The sequence below is a fragment of the Rhincodon typus genome, chromosome 11, assembly GCF_021869965.1.
Source record: "Rhincodon typus isolate 14 chromosome 11, sRhiTyp1.1, whole genome shotgun sequence".
Lineage (NCBI taxonomy): Eukaryota > Metazoa > Chordata > Chondrichthyes > Orectolobiformes > Rhincodontidae > Rhincodon > Rhincodon typus.
The window spans coordinates 62,426,066-62,450,327 of record NC_063342.1 but is presented as its reverse complement, the minus strand read 5'-3'; the positions used below and the strand labels follow the sequence as shown (position 1 = coordinate 62,450,327).

Here is a 24,262-nt window from a genome sequence, read left to right as displayed (position 1 = left end):
TAAGGTCATATCTGTTGCACAGTGTCAGGGGATAGCTGGGAATTCAGGAGTAGGTGTGATTGCATCTGATTCACAGCCTGCCCAAATTTGCCTCTATTAACTACGAGATTATTGTATCGGAAACAACGTGGACTGCAGATTCAATGCACAGGCTCTAAATTTCAACATTCATCACAATTAAAATATCAGTGAGGCAATAAACTAGTTTTGAGTTTGTCACTGGTGTGTTGTCCAGTCAATTTATGTAGATATCTGATTGTTAGACAAAATCAAACAACTAACAGGTCAGTGATGTTGTTTCATTTCAGCTGTGGTCTCCCTGCTAAAGGAAAGATGTTGTGAAATTTGAAAGGGTTCAGAAAGGATTTATAAGGAGGTTGCTAGGGTTGGAGGGTTTGTACTATAGGGAGAGTGTGAATAGGCTGGGGCTATTTTCCTTGGTGTGTCGAAGGCAGAGGGGTGACCTTATAGAGGTTTATAAAATCACAAGGGGCATGGATAGGGTGAATAGCCGAGATCTTTTCCCAAGGATAAGGGAGTCCAAAGGTAGAGGTCATAGGTTTAAGGTGAGAGGGCAAGATTTAAACGGGATCTAAGGGGCAACTTTTTCATGCAGAGGGTGGTGAGTGTATGCAATGAGATGCCAGAGGCGGTTGTGGAGGCTGATATAATAACAACAGTATAACTGGAAGGGTATGTGAATAAGAAGGGTTTAGAGGGATATGGGCTAAATGCTGGCAAACAGGACGAGCTCAGTTTAGGATATCTAGTCAGCATGGACGAATTGGACCAAAGGGTTTGTTTCCAGGCTGTACATCTCTATGACTCTGTCAAATATAGTTCCCTATTAATAACATTAGAATAAATTGGGAACATAATTAGTTAATTGTATTTTTGCCTTGTAAATTATCATGATAGCTTTTTGGAATTTAGATACTACATCTCTAAACAAATCTAATACATGGAAGCAATTATTTATATTGGGTCCTGATCATCTAGTGTTTCAATTCTGCTACTTTCTTCTGGTTATATCCTGCTGTGCCTTGTAATATGTTCATCTGACAGCAAGCAATCTATAGTTTTATTGAAGTGTCTGATTAGACTACTGGCATTTTCTGATGGATGAGTTTTACCAAACTTACAATCACGTTAAGGGCTTACAGTGAACAAATCAGAAAAAGTCTTACGTACTTCAGTAAAAACTGTCTTGGCAAAAGAAGCCTGTCTCTGAACTGAAACACTGTATGCGAGTCAGCCTGGACCATAGAGTTAACAGTCTCCTCAGGGTAAAGAATTGCAAGTTAATGCTAGGGACTATACACGACAAATGTTCTCCTCACTTTGAGGGACAGTGAATGATGCCCATAGCTGCAATTAAAACAATTGTGTGTGGAGGAGACCAAGCCAGGCCAAGAGGAGCAGTGTGAGGTCCTTGTATGTTATGCTTATAGGGAATGTCTATTTTCCTCAATGGCTGCAAATGTTTATTGTGTAACCAATGCTACAAAAAAAGGTCTGTCGTTTTGAGAAATCCTGCAAAGCAAAAATTGGCCATAGATAGCAAGAACTGCCGATGCTGCAGTCAGAGACAACACAGTGTGGAGCTGGAGGAACACAGCAGGCCAGGCAGCACCAGAGGAACAGGAAAGTTGATGTTTGGGGTTGGGACTCTTCTTCAGAAATTGGCCGCCTGTTTACAGTACAATTCAAAAGTCCTTCCTTAGGCAAGTTCTGAGACTGTGAAACACATTTCTCCTTACTGGAAACAAGAAAAATAAGATGTTCTTAATGGGCATCAGCACAGTATGCTCCATACTAGTTCAGGTTGAACCAATTATGAATAATTTGATAGAATTATTGCATTTTGAACTGTGCAAGTAGGTCATATTTAATATCAGTCCAATTCCAACAAAGGCTGGCTTTTGTGGTATGTCTGGGGGATTCTTTCATTTGTTTTACGTACCAGTAAGACACCGAAATGGGTTAGATGGTTGCATTCACATACTGTCTGATTTGATGTGTTCTGTGCAGTTGTACAACCTTCTGAATTCCATCCACCAGTGGCATCTGCAGATATACAAAAATGTATAATGATTGAAACCTTCAGAGATTCAGTTCTTGCCCGCTGTCCCACACACATCAATTGAGGAAGGGCAGAGTACAGGAAATCTCTAAGTACAATAAAAGCTAGACAACAAAAGCTCAGTGGATCAGCTGAAAGTCTGTGTTATTGATCTGAAACACAGGGTGGAATCGTGTTGGGATATCAGAGATTTCGTCTGGCTGAACCACAAACCAGTAAAGGCAGCGATGAGGCCATCAGTGGGTGTGCAGCTAGAATTAAGACCCTGTTGGGGGCAGACATGTGGCCAAGTCCAACTCAGCAAGATTGGTTCTGAGTGAGAGTCACTGGACCTGAAACATTAATTCTGATTTCTCTCCACTGATGCTGCCAGACCTACTGAACTTTTCCGGCAATCTCTGTTTTTGTTTCCAACCAAGCAAGGTTGGCTGCATGGCGACAATCTTGTCTGCAGGTCGGTTAAACCTAACAGAGATAGCCAAAGCCTGTCAGTCACTGCTTTCCAAAGTGGGGGTCACAGACTGAAATTTTGAGGTCACAAATTCTGACGTAACTATATCTGCCTTGGAACACTGGGTGAGTTAAAACATCTGCATTCCCAGACTGACAGACTTGTGCTCTCACCCTGACAGATCTCACTGAGGGGTCCTGACAGTTCTCAAGCCTTGAATTGAGGTCACAGTGGCAAAACATTTGGGAAGTGTTACTGTGAATGACCGCATAAGGGGCTCAACTGGCAAAGGTTTAGAAAGTTGGCCCTGGGCCATTCCACACTGAATTTAATTCAGTGGAGGCAAGAAGGTGGCTAGAATTATGTACACCATTATTCTGCCTAATTACCTGGCAGAAACCTATGCAGACAAGGGGAGAATATTCACAGTCCTCACAGACGGTCTCCTGAGGCTAGAATTGAAGCCAGGTCCCTAGGGCTGTGGGGCAGCAGTGCTAACCACTGAGCCACCGTACCGTCGATAGGCAAAGCTGAAGCTGAATGATACCCCTGTTTTACAGATTTGACATTCAGCACATCTAATCAAATCAGAGCAGTAATCAACAAAGCCCACGAGGTTTTGGGCTGATCAGCCAAAACAGCAGAATATCAGTGAAAAGATGTCATAATCCAGCTTGTATTGGTCACGTTAGACTATACCTTAAATACCGTGCCCAGTTCTGGTCTTTGAGAGATAAAAGACATTTATGACACTGGAGACAGTGTAGAGAAGGTCTATAAAGCTCAGGTCTAGTGGTAAAGCACTTGAACCGTAAGAGAAAACTGGAGGGTTTTAGAATTTTCAGTTTTGGGCAGAAGGACCTGAGAGATGATCCTGTCATGTTATATATTGTCAAAGAATGAAAAAGGAGGAATCTGTAAAATTATTTTAAATTGTGACAGTAGGACAAAGGGACACTCATTGATAAATAAACAAATATAGGATTGAAATCAGGAAGTTCTCCAATGCAATAATGGTGATTAACATATGGCATAGAACGCCAGAAGGCATACAGGACACAGTCTCCTTCAGTCCTTCAAAAACTAAATGTCATGATGCTGAACAGGAGATCATAAATACATCCCTGATGGAATTCCCCTGACTTATTTGTAAACATCTAAAATCTTAATTTACATAAAACTTTTCTTTTTGACTCCTGGCAATGCTTTCGAAATGTGAGACTGCTGTTGCTATCTGATTGTTTATGCTGCCAGCCATATTGTCAAGGCCTCTGGGTTCTTTAAGACCTACACAAGCATAGCCATCTTCTGGTCTGGTACAGTACACAACTATTTGCAGGTTACAGGAATATTCTGTATATTATTACAAAGACATTCTGGAGGACCTTGCTTTATGATTGTAATTCACAGAATTCTGCTTTACTCCAGCCAGTCCTTAAGACATCTTAACAGTGAATGGTGGATATTGCAGTCAATCAAGTATTAATGCCTCAGACCTGTGTACAACACATTTTGCAGGGGTTTCCTAAAAATGACGTGACTAAGAACTTATGAAATCACTGCCATGTTTAGTATGTAATTGGGTCTGGTGTTTCATACTGTGAACTACAATAGAGCAATAGAGGCTGCTGCTGCAGTCATTGTAGAATTCCAAATTTGGAAGATATACATGTTATTTCTCTTCATTATTCACTCCACCCACAAACAACAAGTGTTTGGATGCAAGATGAAAGCTGCAAAACTTATTGCATAAATTGCTATCGTTGTTCAGTGTGTCCATTACAATTGAAGATGTTGCCTATGGCTCTGTCTCCACTCTCAGTCTTGTCAGTATTCTCAGGAAAATGATCCCAAGGGTATTAAATTGATTGGGGTCAGGATGCATTTTCATGAATATGTTCCAGATCTGCAACAACGGAAGGGCCATGTTGACATGTCACATGAGGCAGGAACATGAGACTGGGTTGGGTGAATGTCAGTTCAGTGAACAGCTGCATTATGGGAATAGGGGTCAGCACGACTGCTAAGGAGTGATTGGTCAAGCATTGATTATATTAGCTGCTTCTGAGAGAAGTGCTTGGCAGTGTCAGGTCGCATTCTACCTCAACTACTTTCTAACATTGTTAATGCAGCAGACATCCGAATTATATTTCAGCAATGGAAGAATGAAAACACTGATAATAGAACAATCAGGAAATCTGATCAGAAGGCAAACGTGGGTTTTGAAGAATCGTTTGTAGAGTTGAAGGGAGGGAAAGCAAGATAGAACGTCATAGAGGTGTACAGCACAAGAAAAAGCCCCTTTAGTCCATCGAGTCTGCACTGGTCAAAAATACCCACGTAAATATTCTATCCCTTTGCTTTTAGTTAGAACTGGAAAAAGTGAGAGGTTAACCATGTTGATTTACAGGAAGAACTGATGCGGGGAAAGGAAGGAGACGGGGTAAGAAAAACAAATGGAATGTTTGTGATTGTGCGGAGAGAGCCAAAGGCAGCATCTTCAATTGTAATGGACACATTGAACAGTGATAGCAATTTGTGCACCAAGTTTGCTCATGGTTATGCTGCAAACAGAGGGACTGCCACTGTCACTACCATAATGGCTATATTTAGTGTTAACAGGTCACCTAGTTCTCTGCTCAACCCCACTCCCAAAAACATGGTACATGCTTTTGCAAATTCAAGAAGTCACTACAGCATCTCTGATAACAATCCAGAGTACTTTGTGATAGGAAAAATGAAAAAGGTCCTATTTTGCAACGTGGATGCTTAACCCTGCTGTTGCAAGGTCATCTTGCATCCAAACACTTGATGTGGGTGGAGTGAATAATGAAGAGAAATAACATATACATCGTCCAAATTTGGAATCCTAGCATTATATTAGCCATGAACTGTGCGACATGGAGGATGGTTCTGATTCAAAGCCTTTCAGCAGGGAACCTACTTTTGCGCATTCTCCTCTAATAATACTGTGCAGATTTGTGCAGATCGCAGTCAGTGGTGCAGCCTGACTCTGGGAATGATTACAGCCTTCATTCAATGCAGTTCTGGACAATTTCTATTCAAATATATGATTTAGAAGCAGGAGTAGGTCACTCAGCTCCCTGAATGTACTCCACCATTCAATAAAATCATTGATGACCAATTACTCCACATTTCCATCTATACCCAATAACCTTTCATCCCTTTGCTTATCAAGAATCATTACACTCTGCCTTAAGATTATTCACATCTCTGCTTCCAGTCTTTTTTGAGGAAGACAGTTTCCAAGACTCACGATCCACTGAGGGGGAAAAAAAAAATGTTCTCTCCATTTCTCTCTGAAATGGACAACCCTTATTTTGAAACGGTGACCCCTAGTTCCAGATTCTCCAACGTGCAGAAACATCATCCCCAACTTCACCCTGTCAAGATCACTCAGGATCTTCTAGATTTAAATCAAGTCATCTCTTATTCTTTTAAACTCCAGCGGATGCCAGCTTAACCTGTCCAACTTTTCATCATAAGGCAACCCCACCCATTTCAAGTATTAGTCCAGTATCCAATTATCTGAGACAAAAACAGAAATTGCTGGAAAGCGTCAGCAGGTCTGGCAGCATCTGTGGAGAGAAACCAGAGTTAATGAAGCTTTAAAACCAAGCATGGAGGTTCTCAGGCCTAGCTTTGGTTTGGGCACGCTCCTTTCACAATGAGCCAGGAGCCAACCATTGTGCAGAAGCAAACTGCGGATGTCACAGAGGGTAAAAGGGAGCACGGTTTCTGATTGGTCAGTGCCGGTCAGGTGTTAGTTTATGTTAATCAGTTGCTTGCCGCTTCAAAACACCACCATGTTCCCTGGTCAACACTTGTATCTCAGACTTGCTGCAGCGCTCTAGTGATGCTCAGCGCAAGCTGAAAGAACAGCTCCTCATTTTCCGCTTGGCAACCCTGCAGCTTTATGGACTTTAATATTAAAGTTCAAGAATTTTAGGACTTTAGCACCTTTCCCCCACCCCCACACACCAGACTGTGTCATTACAGGAGCTGCTACCACACACTACTCATTGTCAGCCACTAATTGTCCCCATTAGCAGCTATCCATTCTTGCAGACTGACTTTTAACCACTCCTTTGTCTGTTTTGCTCTCTCTCATGACTTGATCTTCACCTATCATTTACTCTTCCCCCCCGCCCCCACCCCATCTTCTGTATAAAACAAAAGCATGCTTTTTCTGGCTACCATCAGCTCTGAAGAAGGGTTACTGGACCCAAACCATTAACTCTGATTTCTCTCCACAGATGCTGCCAGACCTGCTGAGATTTTCCAGCAATTTCTGTTTTTGTTTCAGATTTCCAGCATTCACAGTTCTTTCAGTTGTTTTGTCCAATTATCTGAACACATGCTATGTATTCTATTTGTGAGATTTCAGCACATACAAACTGGTTGCTGTTCCTGCCCATAAGTACAACTACACCCCAAAATTACTGCATTAGCTATGGAGCACTTTGGGACAAGCTGAGACTATAACAAGTGCTAAATAAATGGAATATTTTTTGTCTGTTTAAATGTTGCCTGAAGTACTTACTGTTTTTCAGAAAATCCCAGAATACACACTCCACAATAGAACTATCCTGTAATTACAAAACACATCATTAATAATTAATCTTTTAGTAATGAAACAAAAGGTACAGAGTTAAAAATGTTTAAAATGGCACAATTTTTCTAACAGTCGTATTGTAAAATTTCTGATGAAGGGTCTAGGCCCGAAACGTCAGCCTCTCTGCTCCTATGATGCTGCTTGGCCTGCTGTGTTCATCCAGCCCTGCACCTTGTTGTCTCGGATTCTCCAGCATCTGCAGTTCCTACTATCTCGTATTGTAAAAACAATTGGGTGCAATATCATTTCTGGGCATTCAGACTGAACTGATATGATCTCATACCACCGCCCCCTGCCCCCCTCCACCCTGGATTGATTTTTTTTTCTTGCCACCTCAGATTGTGTAGGCATGGTGAACAATATGTCTGCTAATTCCTCTTGGCCATTTCAATATTCCCTCTTGGAAGATTCATGCCTAACCATCCATGGAGTACATATTCCTCCTTTTTAAGCTCTCGTATGTTATTTGTTCATATTAAACAGCCTTTGCTAGTGATCCACCTAGAACATAACTACATGCCCTACCATCTTGTAGCAATGTCATCTAGCCACCAATAAGCTTTCTGACATAATATTTGCATCATATTCTTCACAACTGAAAGTAAATGATCACATTGTATTGGCTAGCAATATAATGTCCTGCATTTGTCCAAACTGAATAGGAGCTAGAGATTTCAGTTATACCTCCATGAGCTGAAGGTTCTTGAATGTGATTTTGACTGGATCCGCCAAGTCACTGATGCTGATGTTTGCATTAACGCTGGATGCAATGATGTAACTGTTCAAGACAGATGCGCTACCAAGGTTGGAATCCTGATAACAAGAAACACGTACTTGTTAAAAACAAGAACAACAGTAAACCTAGATAGGAAAAAAATGCATTGCTCCCTGATCAATCACAGGAAAGTAGGCCAGGAAATCTTGGGCAATTTGCCATTGACAATCAATTTTGTGCAGTTTCAGAAATGGCACTGGATTGACAAGGCAAATGTACCAAGAAGTTATAGCATGGCATGAGTAATGGCCTACTTCATACAATAACTTCTTAGGGTTAGGGCTTGTGTTATGCCACATAATGCTATTCCAGTGATGAATGTCTCCGGGAAATTCTGGGGCTTTAAAACGTTTGAACCCAACTTCTTTCTCAGTCCTAATTTTAATGTGAAGTTATTGAGGGTGCAGGATAATCTATTGAATACGGAAAAAGTTAACAAAATCAACAAATATACCTGGAACAATGTTGGTTTCTCATGGAAAGAGAATTGAATTCTCGAAATATTATCCACCTCCTCTGAAGAGAAATTTTTCAGTAGGGAAGATGGAAGTTCAATAGCTGCAAAACTTGCCTGAGGAGATTCTTCATCCAGAGAGACCTGAAGTATAAGAGAGCGCAGATATACAGAATGTCAAGAGACAGGTTCTTTGCTTCCTTTTAACAGAATGCTATCGCAGAGAAACAGGATTGCATTTCCAGTGTCTTTTGGGACTATTGGATTCTCTTAGTGTAATAAATTCGGGAAGATCAGGGGCAGAGATGAGCACATGGTACAGGTTCCATGTTCAATCTCCTTCACCTTATCCTCACTCCCAAATGCATTTGAATTCTCTAACACTGTTTCCTACTATGTTGTAGTATTATGGGTAGCTGGATTGTGTTGAGTCCCTAATGTTGTCCCTCCAGTGGAGAGTTTTACCAAAGGATGGACTGGCTAGTGACAGGTATCCTGCCATAGAAGCTGGAAGTGAATTTATATGCTTAAGCTATTCACATGTATTTGTTTAAACTCGTACCATTCTGAAGCAAAGAGTCTATTTCCACAAATATTTCCAAGACTTTTCCAGCGTTCTCTGCGATTGTTACATACTCACAGACCATTTTGGCAGGATTAGGTATTATGTCAATGACAGAACAACAGCGTTCCTCCTGTCAGTTGAGTGCAAGTGGCCTCTCAGCTCCAGGTGGGGAGTAGAGACTGGTGCTACTTTTCTGCAAAGAGCGTTCTGGGAGAAGGAAGATGGGTCCTTCGGGGGATTTGCTCGAAGGGGCTTCTCCTCAGCTTTTTTACAGAAGTTTCTTCAGCCTACATCATTTGAACTCCTGTGCCTCTGCATGCCCCAGCAGCTGGCACTGCTCCTAATGGGAATTCCTGAGTTTGCTAAACTGCCAGCTGTATTATCAGGCAGCTCCAGGTAAACAAGAACATCAAAACGCCTTATGCTAAAATAGATGCTAATACTGTTAAAGTTACCTCATCAATTTGCAGTGTAAATCTGACAGGGGAATGTAAGGTGACACTGTTAGCTTAATGACCTTACAATTAGCCCACTAGTAGCACCTCCGCAACTAAAATGCCAGTCTTTGTCACATGACTGAAATCCAGCCTCCTTGAATTGTTTGCTACCCCAATTCACTGGTTCAAGGTCACTTCCAGATGGACAGCAGGATTCCAGGCTGAGTTAAAATGTACCTCAAAACCCCCATCTCTACCTCCAAGTTGTTAGCTGCAAAGAAGCTTGCACTTTGTCTACAAGAAGGAAATAGCATTGGGTCCAACTCACAGAGGAAATTGTTATTGGACACTGACACCTAGGAAGTTGTAACTCACATGAACTGATTTCCTTAATACCCAGGAATTTATCAAATCTTGTAATTTATTGATTTATCACATCTCCTGATCTGTTTTCTTTGTTTTCAGTCAGAAGTCACATGACACCAGGTTGTAGCCCAACAGATTTATTTAAACAGTGCTCTGAAAACTTGTGATTTGAAATAAACCTGTTGGACTATAGCCTGGTGTCGTGTGATTTCAGACGTTGTCCACCCCAGTCCAACACCAGCATCTCCACATCGTTCCTTGTTTTCCTTCATGCTTGCACGTGTAGTTGGGGTAGTAAGGCAATTCCATCTTGTTTTGAATGTTTTGTTAATAAACCCTATTTTTTTTATTTTATCTTAAAATATGGTAATGTGGGTTCATTTCAAAAATCGGAATCCACAAATCAGAGTATGGGGAACATCCTTTGGCCTACCTCAGTAAAGAATGGGAGTACAAACCTCACTGGCTTGGGGTCAAGAGAGGGAAAGCAATCATAATTTAAATTCACCCCATTCCCCATCTTTGCCCTTTATAGGGAATCTGAAACCTGCATGAATAGGACAAGCAACTGTGCAGCCTCTTAACCAAATTGTGGAATAATTCATGAATGAGGAGAGTGTGAACCTAGAAATTAGAAGATTTAATGCAATATTAAGTTTGCTACAGAAATTGAAAGAAAAAGAGAAGATTGAATTAAAAGAGTAAGTTAAAAGGGACAGCAAGGAAAAGTAAAATAGCACTTTATTTATTTAAAATCTCCAATGATATGTAAAATCTGAAGGACTGAGATTCTACACCTCACAATTAATTTTCAGTGCCAGAGAGGGCTGTTTCATATTAAATACGAGATAATACATTGTTAAAATAACATTTTGTTAGGAAGTTTAACATACAATTGAGATAAGTTAAAGAACCTCATGCCATTCAATGTATTTGAATGGTGAGTGAGAACGTTAGATGCCAATTTTGGTAAGCTATCAGGGGAATGGGAATCCTGGACAGAAACTTGCAGATTTCCATTTCTAACTGCACATGTGCAGTCCCCAGAAACAGCTGCCCTTCTATCAAGTTAGTGATGGCAAACATTGTTAACCTCGCTGTCATTAGTGCAGAACCCAGCCAAATAAGTTTGGAATAACCGCATTGATAAACAGCGTGGAAAGATTGGGTCTGTTCTACCTGCAGGTTGGTAACGTTGCTGATGGTGAAGTCTGCTCCACTGAAGGCAGTAGCATTGATTTTGTTCACAGCCAAAGTCAAGAAAGGGGAGGTGATGTTTATTGAATCTGTTGTGAAATTCAGCTTCTCACCAATTGTGTCCACAATATCCAATATCCTAATTTAAAAAAAACAGGTTCTATCAGTAACTGGAAGGATGTTTTATGGTGTAAAGATAACATAGAGCGAAAGGCATGGAGGTAGATATTTGTGCATCTTATTATGTGTACAGAAACCCACACAAAGAAAGGTCCTTTTGTTTTCTATTTAAGTACTCTTTCTGAAGAAGTAACCAAATTTCATGATACTTTATTAATGTATAGAAAAAGGCAGAGAACTGTCTACTAATAATACTAACTTAGTATCATTACTAATAAACTAATCCAAGGAAGCCTGTGCATATAGCCTGTCACTCTTGCTCCTCCATTACTCAGTAAGGTCACAGCTAAACTTTGACATCAATCTACTTTCCCACCCTTTGCAAATACCCCTTGTCTCTTTTAGGGTCCAAACTCTATCAATCTGTTTTGAAGTTACTCATTGACTAAATATCCTCAGTCCTCTGTGTTTAAAAGAAAACAACAGAAGGTGGTGAGTCTTTGGTATTCTCTGACCCAGGTTGCTGGGGTGGCTCAGTCAATGAGTTATTTCAAGACTGAGACTGATTTATACACATTGAAAATGTCGAGGGATATGATAGTGCACAAAGAGGTAGAGGATTGGTAATGATCCCATTAAGTGGTGGCTGAAAGGGCTGAATGGCCCACTCCAGTGTCTTATGTTATGTAATACTCCACTGTCAATACACATTCTACATTAGAAATTCAAACAGTTCACAGAGATGACAAGTAGGTATGATGATGGATAAGGATTCAGTTAGCCGACAGGTAAGTGCATCAGATCTTATTCACACAGTTCAGTCAATACAGAGGGTGAATTTTAGCCCTCCGCAATGGTCAGGAGAGGATTAGTGGGCATTTCTATTGTTATAAACTATGAAACCCAACCAACCATGAAAATCTGGTCACATTTAGACCAGACTTGATGCCTGAGCAAAGCAGATCACAAATTATAACATGTTAATGAGGTTCCATTTCTCCTATTTTACTAACCACGTGAATTTAATATCTGCAGGCTAGGTTTCTCAGAGCTGGAGGGAGGCAAGAGCTCCAATACTACGTGCAAGTGCTTTTCCAACACTGCTTGTGGGGTGAGAGAAGTGAAGAGTTTCCTTTGCCCCTCAATCAAACATACATTCCAATCACTTAATCTGAACTATCACCATCGCACTCCAACCACACTCACCCTCCCCCACGACTATTCCATAAATGCTGCCCCTTCCACACTTCACTTCAGCTCTGATGAAGAGTCATCTAGACTCGAAACGTTAGCTCACTCACTCTCTGTGGATGCTGTCTGACCCACTGAGATCTCCAGCATTTTTTGTTTTCAGTGCACAAGTTCCAGCATCTGCAGTAATTGGTTCCCATGTTGTAATTGCTCCCACTTCTACCATTTAATAATTCTCTTCCTTTGTTCCCATGCTCAATCCCTTCATCATCTATTGACTCTTGGTCTTCTCAAGCATTGGTGTTGTCTCCATGTGCTTTCTTGATCAATAGCCAGATATGAAACAGAGTTAAGAAATTTTAGTTTAAAACCTGTGATTTAATTCACCAGGATTTCTCCTTCCCAGCGTTTCCCAATCTCCAGGCCATAAACACACACTTAGCTCCCTCCCTACCGCCCCACGAATATTGTGGTCATAAACCGTGAATTAAATAAATACTCACTTACAGATCTCTCTTCATTTCCATGAGCTTCTTGAAATTCTACAAACCTCCTGAAGGGTATTTTGGCGACTCTTTCATTCAGACATTGTTTGCTCCACTGTTGGTGCTTATGTCTTGAGTTGTCTTAGACCTATGCTCTGTACTTTATTCCTTAAGTTTCCTCATTTCTCTACTCCTCTCACCATCCTTAAATACTCGTTAAAACCTATCTTTTTGACTGAGATTTTGCTCACCTGTCCTAATAACTCCTTGAATAGTTTGACGCAAATTGTTTGTTTATGGTCCTGGAAAATACATTAACAAATGAAAAATAAACAAAATGGGCTGCATTACTGAATGTGTTGCTGTCAAACTAACTTACTGTCTGGAAGATGAGGCAACAGCATCAACTGAGGCATTGATGAGGTTGCTTATTGTGTTAACGAGTGTTACAGCGAGCTCCTCATTTATGCTCTCCACTTGCAATATTTTCTCCAGTTGGGTCACAATTAAAGCAACAGCATTTGCATCTGTAGGACTGATGATTAGTGGATCTTCTGAAATAACAAAGATAACGGAACAATGATGGAACATTATAACTTCTTTTAAAGCATTTCTTGTCTAAAAGGCTTCTTTCTTCTTTGATCGAACAATTAAGATTAATGATATTTTCAAGAGAACAAAGTAGAACAAAAAGAGTCCCTCAAAAATATAATTGTTTCGTAAGTGTTATTGCTTCAAAAAATATGCCATTCATGAAGATTTATGAATTTACAAATCGGAAACTCCATAGAGTTTCAAAAAGCCCAAGTCATGCAATTTCTTCAACTCATTCTTTTTTGGGAAATGGCTGATGCTTGCAAGAGGTGACGATTGGGGTGCTAATCAAATGGGCTGCTTTGTCATGGATGACACAGAGTTTTCTGGGTATTTGGACTGCAGTCACTCAGGTATATATCAGGGTATATCATCATACTCCTCAGTTGTGTCTTGTAGATAGTGGACAGGAGGTGAGTCACTCATTCATAAACTTCCAGCTTTTGAACTGCTGTTGTCAGCAGAGTTCTTACAGGATTTGCCCAGTTACATTCTCGGTTAGATACAACTTTCAGGGATTTTACTTGTTAGGGTATTCAGCAACGGTAAGGCCATGGAGTTCCATGGAAATATGGTTAGAACGTTTCTTGTTTGAGATGTTCACTGCCTGGGACTTTGAACCCAAACATTATCTGCTGCTAAGCAGCCCAAACATGTGACAATCAATGAATCAATCAATCAATAAATAAATTAATGGATAAATAAAAAGCCTGAGAGTTGTTATTGTATATTGCACTGATAGAAACTTGACTTATGGATTCACTGTTAATGTTGAACGAGCCTTTTTTACACCTTATAACAGAGAGGGCAGTAGAGAGGGCTAATAAGTGGCCTGGATCTTGCTGGTGTCTCAGGTTTTCACAATTTATTTTTCTTCCGTTCCATAGAATCCCTACGGTGTGAAAACAGACCATTCGGCCCAACAAGTCCATACTGACCCTTAGAGAATCCCACATTTTGATGACTTAGAAAAGAGGAGTGGGAGGGCATCCATATGATGCAGTAGTCGTGCCCTTACACTTAAGCTACAAATTCCAAGTTCAAGTCCCACCTCCTCCAGTGGAGTGTAATAACATCTCTAAACAGGCTGCTTAGAAAACATCTAGATGAGAGCAGTGAGGGATCTTGTGTCACTGTGGTAGTTTCCCTACCTCTGAGCCATATGGTCGGGGTTCAAATCCCAGCTGCTCTGGACATGTGGAATAACAACTCCGAGCAGGTTGATTAGGAAATATGTAGATGAGAAAATTAGAGGCATTGTGATTAAATTTGCAGATGATCCAAAGATAAGTAGGACAGAATGTTACAAGGAACACTTAAAGGGTTGCAAATAGAACATGGATTGGTTGAGTGAATGGGCAAAAATCTGGCTGGTGGAATTTAACATGACAAAATGTCAACTTTTTCACTTCAGGACAAAATATGAAACAGCAGGGTATCATCTAAATGGAAAATGGTTGCTGAATTTGGAGGTGCAAAAGAATCAGGGTGATCTAGTGCTCCAGTCACAGCATGTTGGCATGTAGGTACAGCAAGTAATGAAGAAAGTTAATGGAATGACTTTCTCTATGCTGAGAGGAATGTGACGTAAGGCAAGGATACTACACATCAGTTATACAGGACATTTCTGAGACCACACTTTGAGCATAGAGTATGGTCCTTTAAGGAAGGATGAAAATTCACTGCAGGCAGGTCATCAGAGATTTATTGGATTGATAGCGTGACTGAGTGGGTTATCTTACATGGATAGGTTGGACAGAATGTTTCCACTAGAGGTTAGAATGAGGGGGTTAATTGATTGAAATGTACAGGTTCCTGAATGATCTTGACAAGGAGGACTTGGAAAGAATCTTTCCTTTTGTTGGGGAGTCTGAAATTAGAAGCCTCCCTTGCAAAACAGATTTCAGGAGATTCTTTTTCTCTCAGAGGACTGAATGACTTTGGTACTCTCTGCTCCAAAAGCCAGTAGAGTTCAGAGGGTCATAAATTGTTTTAAGATGGTATTAGATTGATTCTGTTTCCTGAGAAGCAGATATCACAGAACAAGCAATACCTTATTATTAAATCGGTTGAGAATACTGAGCTATTATTATTATAACATACCCAAGACATGTATTCCTGCATATAACCAAAGTTGCCAGAGTAATTTACATGTAGATTTTTCTTAACACCAGTATATTTTTAACAAAATCATCCTTTATAAAGAAAAAAAAAACAACTTATTTCTTCTTCTTTGCTACATGGCTTTCAAGCAGCTGATAGTTACAATGGACTGGAAAATCTCATTCTGTCATCAATGATTCTTGTCAAAATCACATTAACAGTCTATTCAGAGAGAAGTTGAGATAGATCTCTGGAGCAGGTGGGACTTGAACCTGGCTCTAAGGTAGGGGCACTTGCACTGTGCCACAAGAGCCCAATAGCCTGCTTCTATCCTTTATGATTCTCTGATCAATCCTATCCTCATTTCCTGGGGATGGGGCCACATTTTCATTACCTATTGTGTTCTGTAGAGGTGATGATGTAGTAATAATTGTGCTGTTCACTGTAAAATAAGTACATGATTTCAGATCAGATGATCAACATGCTCACTGTGATTGTGACATTATTTTTTAAGTTGTCCAACAATTCAAGCATAGCTTTTCACAAAAGGAATTGTTGACAAATAGGTTTTGGTCATTTACTGGGGCAAGTCATTTCTTGTGTTTTTTTTTGGTTTTCTGCCTCAATAATTGAGTAAACAAGGTGTGAGTGCAATATTCAATGAATCTCACAGCAGTTGTGATGGGCGTTCTCACTACTTCCGTGGCCTTTTAGTTGTTTAAAGAAACAGTCCAAAGGTGATGGAATAAAGAAAAATCTGCTGCATAACAATCTGACAGCACAAATTGTCCAGCTGTGCTGAAGTTGCAAATTATGCCAAGTATAATGGTTTGGAGAACTGAGCTGGAGGAGACTGTATATACGGACAAGATGCTAGATATCCAGGATCTATAGATTTGAGATAATTAGCATACGTATGCTTGGGAGGTTGCGCAGAAATTACTCAACAAGTTGTTATGGTCGAGACTTTAATGGCTGAAAAATTGGTGGAATCGGAGTTCATTGAATCTGACAATTTCTCTCTTCGTATAGTATTTCCCTCTACATTATTATGCACCTTAAAGGAGATACTGACAGCACATTTAGAATGGGCAGAATTTGTCAATCAATGTATGTTAGTGAAAAGGAGCTTAAACACATTTGTAGTGTTATGTAAACAAATATCAAAATTGTCCACTAATGTACAGCAATTTTCGAAGTCTAGCCCCTCAACAAATTATTTGTAATTCCCTGTCCCAAGTGAGATAGTCACATTGGTAATAGTGATTCCTGTAAAAGCTGTCAAGCAGTTCATTGGTATATGGTAGGTTTCTATCTCAACATCCACAGGGGCAATTCTGTTGAAGTGGTGTTTTTCAAACCTGTGCAACATCAGTGGATATGGAAACCAACTGAGAAGTTTAATTATTCCTGTACGATTGTGCAAGTTGTCTAAACTTGTTGAATGTTTAAATTCCTCCAATTGTGCAATGTGAATAAAAGTCCAGGGCATGAGGTTGTCAATGGTTTAACATTGATACCAGTTTGGTTTTTGATGAAGACAGCCCTAACTCATTTAAAATAAACCTGAAGGTGCTGTAAGCCTCAAGGCTATGGACTAGGAGCTGGAAAGCCGGGAAGACATGATATCAGATTAGATGACCAAAACTCTTACCCTGTCTTCATCTTTACTTAAGAATTATAGAGTAAAATATAAAACAGTTCATGTGTTAGAGACTAGTCCCTTCATCAGGGAGTTGCCTGTGTCAGGTTTTCTTTGTTGATTACAATGAGACCACACGCCCACCCCCCGATGACAGACCCACGCTGCAGCTTCCCCACCCTGCTGCTTTCTGAATTGGCAGTCCACTGATCATGGTCCAACACTGTACTCTCTGAACTGTGTGCACCTGATCTCGAGGGCTGACATTCCTGGATTGCAAGGACTCGGATCCTTGAGCTTGCATGACACCGATCGCCTCCGAGAGCCCAACCTGCTGAGCTGTAGTTGGGAGAGCACGTTTGACTGACCGTGGCAGTCAGTGCTCTCGTACTGACTGGAGCCAACCCTCACCACACCGAGCATTCTTCCTATTGGACTTCTACACATCGCCCTTTGCTGCAAGCACCTGCTGTTGGTTTGCTGCCGAAGCTGCTGGCACATTGCTGCAGCTCTGATTTTGATGTACCAGATGCCACACCATGACTTGTCCACCCCCTCTCTATCTGATACATTTAGTCTTGAGTGCTCCCCACCATTACAAACTACTTGTCACTCTTGTGCATTAAACACAAGTCAACCGACAGAAACTGGCTGCCTGCAGCCCCGCATTCTCCACTGTGAGGACCAATATATTGTCTAGCTGCATGGCAGTGCAAAACATCCTGAATACAAACTCGAAGCCCTTTGAAGAAGCTGCAAGTTCTGGGCAGTTAAAGTTATTCACTGATGGTGATATTGTGTCAACAACAAGCACGAAGATATGCTGATGCTGAGTTGCATGAATGTAGGGTTGAGAAAGAGCATAGCCATTGACTATGGAGGCACCTTGTGCAAAAGAAACAATTCCATGTAAACAGAGGCTAGTTGATCAGCACAACCATTCTGCAAGTTGCAACAGATGCTGATGAGACAAGCCACCAGGAAACTGCTCATTATCACCCGTCATGTTTTTGCACTGCCTTAGAATCCCAGAAATTACATTTCTAGTACCTTTGACAATTGACAATGTGATAGGAACTGGAAGGCACTCCAACATACAGATAGCGAGGTAGATAGACAGATAGATAGATAAATAGTTTGAGAGTTGTTATCGTGTATTGTACTGAAAGAAACTCAACTTGTGGATTCACCGTAAACAGTTAATATTAAGCTAGCTTTGTACAACAAAAAGCTCAGGTCTTGTGATATACGAAATGCCCTCCACATTTGACAAAAAGCAACTTGTATATGAAAATGTAAATTGCCCATGTAAATTTCCAACAACATAACAGAACAAGCAACACGTTAAATTTGATCAGTTGGGAATTCTTCGCTGTTGCTATTATAACATACCCACAACACATACCCCGGTATGTAACCATTGCTGCCAAAGCCGTTTACATGTGGATTTGTCTTAACATCAGTACATTTTTAAACAAAATCATCATTTATAAAGAAATAAAAAGAACAATATATTTCTTCTTCTTTACTGTATATCTTTCGAACAGCTGATGGATACAGTGGAAATCAAAGCCTCATTCTATCGTCAATGATTCTCGTCTAAATTATATCAACAGTCTGTGCTGGTTGTGAACTCCAATATCAGAATCTGGTGTATTACAATCCTAATAATTTTATCGAGCTCACTTTCAGTACCTGTTGTGTTTTGTGGTGATGTCTCTGTCTCTGTACCATTCACTGAAAGGTAAGGGCACAATTACAGATCAAACAATCAATAGTCTCACCCTTTCTGTGGCAGTAGTTTGTAAATCATGCACAGGTAAATTACTTTCACAAAAAAACAAGTCAGTAACAATAATGCAGTAAGTTTCCAATTATACAGGATTGTAATATTAAGTATTCCATCTCACTGCTTCAAACAAGTTCATGCTAATTTTTATTCCAAGTTAAATTTGCATTTCTGTTGCTAAATATCCATTTTGAAGTGTAACCAGCCAGAACAGAAACAAACTAGTAATATTATTATTAATTGTAGGTCATTGCCAATCACATGACTTTAGTTGGTGAATGTAATGTTCAGAGAAATGGCTGTTCTCCAAGTGACTACCACACATCAACATACAATAAACTCACATTGATGCACCCTGCTCCCTCTCTGTCAGTCACAACAAATTACAAATTGCTTCTGTACTATTAAGAACATCCATCTTTTCCCGATGCTCTAGCACCAATGATAAGGAGGGTGGGTGTGACAAGGCAATACGATCTGACTATCACTCTTTGAAATTTAAAAGTGATGAGGAAACAGAATTAGAGAAAAGGGTAGGATTTGTCAATAATTGCACATGGTGAGACAGTGAACAGAAAGGATTCTTATAATCACTAAATATATGCCAAGGTTTGTTCATTAATATATAGCTGTCATTATCAATTTCAGAATTATGAAGTAATTCTGAGATGGATTGTAGATCAGGTGGCAACATCGCCAGAGGAATTGTCTGTATAAAGACTATGAGCAGATTGATTTGATTTGATTTCATATTCATTGACAAGAAATGAGCAGGAGTGGCTGGATCAGTATTTATTGCCCATCCTTGAGTGTTCTTGAGACGGTGGTGATGGGCTGTCATCCATGTGAGGCAGGTACAGCAGGAGCACTGTAGAAATGGGGTTTCAGGATTCTGACTCAGTGACAGTGAAGAAATGCCCATATAATTCCAAGTCAGGATGGTGCGGTTTTGAGGGAGCATGCAGGTTATAGTCTTATCAGAAAAGGGGAATTAATAACTGCAGACTTCCTAATCACTGGCATGATTCTGGGGATCTAGGTTGTTTCGATTCAAGGTAATTGGCATAAGTGCCAGTGACGTTGAGAAAACATTACTCAATGAGAGATAACAAGGTGTAGAGCTGGATGAACACAGCAGGCCAAGCAGCATTCTGAAGAAGGGTCTAGGCCCGAAACGTCAGCCTTCCTGCTCCTCTGATGCTGCTTGGCCTGCTGTGTTCATCCAGCTCTATATCTTGTTATCTCAGATTTTCCAGCATCTGCAGTTCCTACTATCTCTGAAACAATTTTAACCCCATTACTCAATGAGAATACTGTTTGGATTTTGGTGGTTGAAACAAAAAGATAGAAACTGATTCTACTTTAATGAGAAAAGGAAAAATTTGCAGCTGTATAGGGATAGCGTTGGTCAATGTGACAGATTGAATATCAGGAGCTAACACAGGCACAACAAGGGAAATAGCCTGGTTCTAGACATTTTCTAATCAACCAGTTCAGAGAGAGGCTGAGATATATCTCTGGAGGAGATGGGACTTGAACCTGGCTCTTCTGTGCCACAAGAGTCTGCTTCTCTCCTCTCTGATTCTCTGATCAATCCTACCGTCATTTCCTGGGTACGCAATTACTCAATTTGTTGTAAATATTTCCAAAGGGCACATTTTCAGTACCTGTTGTGTTCTGTAGAGGTGACGATGTCGTAATAATTGTGCTGTTCACTGTAAAAGAAGTAAATGATTTCAGATCAGATGATCAACATGTTCACTCTGATTGTGACATTACTTTTTAATTTGTCCAACAATTCAAGCGCAGCTTTTCATAAAAAAAATTGTTGGTGACAATATAGATAACAAGGTGTAGAGCTGGATGAACACAGCAGGCCAAGCAGCATCAGAGGAGCAGGAAAGCTGACGTTTCGGGCCTAGACCCTTCTTCAGAAAATGACGAGTAAGTTTTTGTCATTTACTAGGGCAAGTCATTTTGTGTTTTTTTTTGTTTTCTGCCTCAAAAATTGAGTAAACAAGGTGTGAGTGCAATATTCAATGAATCTCTCGGCAGTTGTGATGGACGTTCTCACTACTTCCGTGGCCTTTTAGCTGTTTAAAGAAACAGTCCAAAGGTGATGGATTAAAGAAAAACCTGCTGCATAACAATCTGACAGCACAAATTGTCCAGCTGTGCTGAAGTTGCAAATTGTGCCAAGATTAAGGGTTTGGAGAACTGAGCTGGACAAGATGCTAGATATCCAAGATCTATAGATTTAAGATAATTAGCATACATATGCTCAGGAGGTTGAGGAGAAATTACTCAACAAGTTGTTATTGTTGAGACTTTAATGGCTGAAATATTGATGGAATCTGAGGTCACTGAATCTGACAATTTCTCTCTTTATTATTATTTTCCCCTACATTATTATGCATCTTAAAGGAGATACTGACAGCATATTTAGACTGGGCAGAACTTGTCAATGTGTGTTAGTGAAAAGGAGCTAAATACATTTGTAGAGTTATATAAATAAATTTCAAAATTGTCCTCTAATGTACAGCAATTTTCAAAGTGTAGCCCCTCAACAAATTATTTGTAATTCGCTGTCCCAGGTGAGATGGTCATATTGCTAACAATGTTCCCTGCAAAAGATGTCAAACGGTCCATTTGTATATGGTAGGTTTCCCTTTCGACATTTACAGGGACAAATCTACTGAAGTAAGTGTCAAAAGGAAATTGAATAAATACTGGGAAAGGAACCATTTCCTGTTGTTTATGTGGAAACACCAGGATATTGGAATAATCAAGGAGCTCATTCAAAGTAATATTTAAAGACTCAATGGAGTGAGGAATCTCCTCTGTCCTGTCCTTTCAGTAAGTAAAGAGATCCCATATTTGGAATTAGATAATTGCAAAAATGTTTTTTACATTTCTAATATTTGCCAAGATAACATTTACAGCACCTGTTGTGTTCCCTGGAGATAATATTCCAGTTGTGTTCACTGTAAGAGAAAAACCTGATTTTAGATCAAACAAACAGCTTCATCCTGTCTGCATCATAATTTTGTGCATTCTCCACTCCGCACTGGTAATGTATTTTCACAGAAAGAACCAGCCAAAATTTCAAAGTTTCCCGCATTTGACTGATTCAGTTTATTCTTCCAGATAATCTCAAACATGTTTATGTATGCTGATTGGAACCAACATCTTTTCTCAATCATCTTTGGACTATTTGTCAGCGTTAATCCATTTTGAATTGAAATCAAGCTAAACAGAAACAAATCTCAATATTAATATTAATTCTAAGTCATAAATCTCAACAAATAAAATTGTGGGACTGACAATGTTCAGAGGAACGGATGTCTGCCAAGTAACTTCCACACATCAACAAAGTTTAAACTCACTTCAGTTTGGAAGAAGAATGACATTGGACTCAAAACATTAACTCTGTTTCTCTGTCCATAGATGCTGCCAGACCTGCTGAGTTTCTCCAGCCCTGCCTGTTTTTATTTCTGATTTCATGTGCCACAGTACTTTGCTTTTCTACAAAGTCAGACTGATGAACTCTTTCCTCTTCTGGTATCATTACAAGCCAGTCATTAGCAGGTGAGCAAAATTAAGTATATGGATTTTTTTCCTGATGCTCTAGCAATACTATATGATCTGACTATTATTCCTATGGTTCATTTTTGTGAATCTTAAAGGAGATGACATGGTGTGAATGGGGAAAAAGGGGAAGGATTTGTGAATAATGGAGAGACAATGAACATAAAAGGATTCATATAACAATTTAGCTTTGGCAATTAATATATGATGTTATACTTAAATATGAAACTATCAATTAGTTGAGAGACTGGATGTATGTCAGATGATAACATTGACAATGTGATTCCATGTTAACAAAAATCCTATGAGAGGTTTGATAATGAAATTTTCACATTTCCTTCTTTTGTAAGAACCATGTCCATAATAAAATCATAAGATGTAGAAGCAGAAGTAGGCCATTCAGCCCATCGATCTGTCTCACCATCAATGAGATTGTGACGGATCTGACAATTCTGTATTCCATTTTTCCTGTCTTTTCCTTCTCACCCTTGAATTTCTTATGGAGTCTAGTTACTTCAAATAAATAATAATTCTCATTCAGTACAGAAACCTGGCCGTGCTTTCTATCAACCTGGGTCTGAAGGTCAAGTAAATTGGAGAACTTAGTGTACTGTATAAAATCTTTAGCTTTTGTGATGACTCTGGGCATAGCAGGGTTTGATTTCTAGCATGCTACCCAATGAGTCAAAACATTTTGTTAGACAGTGAAGTGGCCTTTTAAAGAACGAATTGAGAAAAATTCTACTGCTGCGTATAATAGGAATCAACCCAACATTGCAAATTCTCTATCTCTGTTAAAGTTACAAATTATTCTAAGTGTAACTTGTGGCTAATGGTCCAGGCAAATGGCTCATAATATCATGAACATTTGAAGACTGGAGCTGTACAGCATGGAAACAGACCCTTCGGTCCAACTCGTCCATGCCGACCAGATACCTTAAATTAACCTAGTCCCATTTGCCAACATTTGGCTCATATCCCTGTAAACCCTTCCTATTCATATACCCAGCCAGGTGCCTTTTAAGTGTTGTAATTGTACCAGCCTCCACCACTTCCTCTGGCAGCTCGTTCCACACCTGCACCACCCTCTGCTTGAAAAAGTTGCCCCTTAGGTTCCTTTTAAATCTTTCCCTTTTCACCTTAAACTGATACTGTTTTAGTTTTGGACTCCCTCACCCTGGTGAAAAGACCTTGCTATTCACCTTATCCATGATGTGGAGGTAACAGTGTTGGACTGGGGTGGGCAAGGTCAGAAATCACACGAAACCAGGTTATAGTCCAACAGGTTTATTTGAAAACACAAGCTTTCGGAGCGTCAGTCCTTTTTCAGGTGTTAGTGAGAGAGGTAGCATCAGACACAGAATTTATAAGTAAAAGATCAAAGGTTCACACCATTGATGAGGATGAACTAAACAAACCTAAGGTGCTGTTAAATCTTTAATCTGTAGAAGGTTTTAATTGATTAATATGTACATGTAAATCCCTGAATTCCTTTCAAGTCACGGTCTTGAGAGAACTAAAGGTTTTATCAGTGTAAAGAAGAGGGGAATTTTAGGTCAGACAATGCATGTTGGTTGTGAAACCTTGTTTATAGTCTGTTTGTTTGTGTTTTACTTTGGAGTCAGAATTGTTTTATTTCTAAAGTAGGAATTTATAAAATGCCATATTGCCTGTCTATTAATTGTGTGCTTTTCAAACAAAGTAAAATGTACCTGCAAATGCAAATTCACCCCCTAGATTCGTGTGTGTGTGTGTGTGTGTGTGTGTGTGTGTGTGTGTGTGTGTG

General features: G+C 39.9%; 1 protein-coding gene across 1 annotated transcript in view; it reads right to left on the bottom strand.

The window, feature by feature from the left end:
• LOC109929155 (adhesion G-protein coupled receptor G2-like) overlaps positions 1-24,262 on the bottom strand; it is a 51,160-nt gene that overhangs the window by 15,742 nt on the left and 11,156 nt on the right. Inside the window, exons 4-12 of the mRNA XM_048603304.1 lie at positions 21,834-21,872; positions 20,556-20,603; positions 18,795-18,836; positions 13,140-13,314; positions 10,947-11,103; positions 8,400-8,543; positions 7,855-7,983; positions 7,099-7,144; positions 1,964-2,067 (exon numbers count right to left, since the gene is read on the bottom strand). Coding sequence (XP_048459261.1) covers positions 1,964-2,067; positions 7,099-7,144; positions 7,855-7,983; positions 8,400-8,543; positions 10,947-11,103; positions 13,140-13,314; positions 18,795-18,836; positions 20,556-20,603; positions 21,834-21,872 — 884 coding nt within the window. The remainder of the gene's footprint in view (positions 1-1,963; positions 2,068-7,098; positions 7,145-7,854; positions 7,984-8,399; positions 8,544-10,946; positions 11,104-13,139; positions 13,315-18,794; positions 18,837-20,555; positions 20,604-21,833; positions 21,873-24,262) is intronic.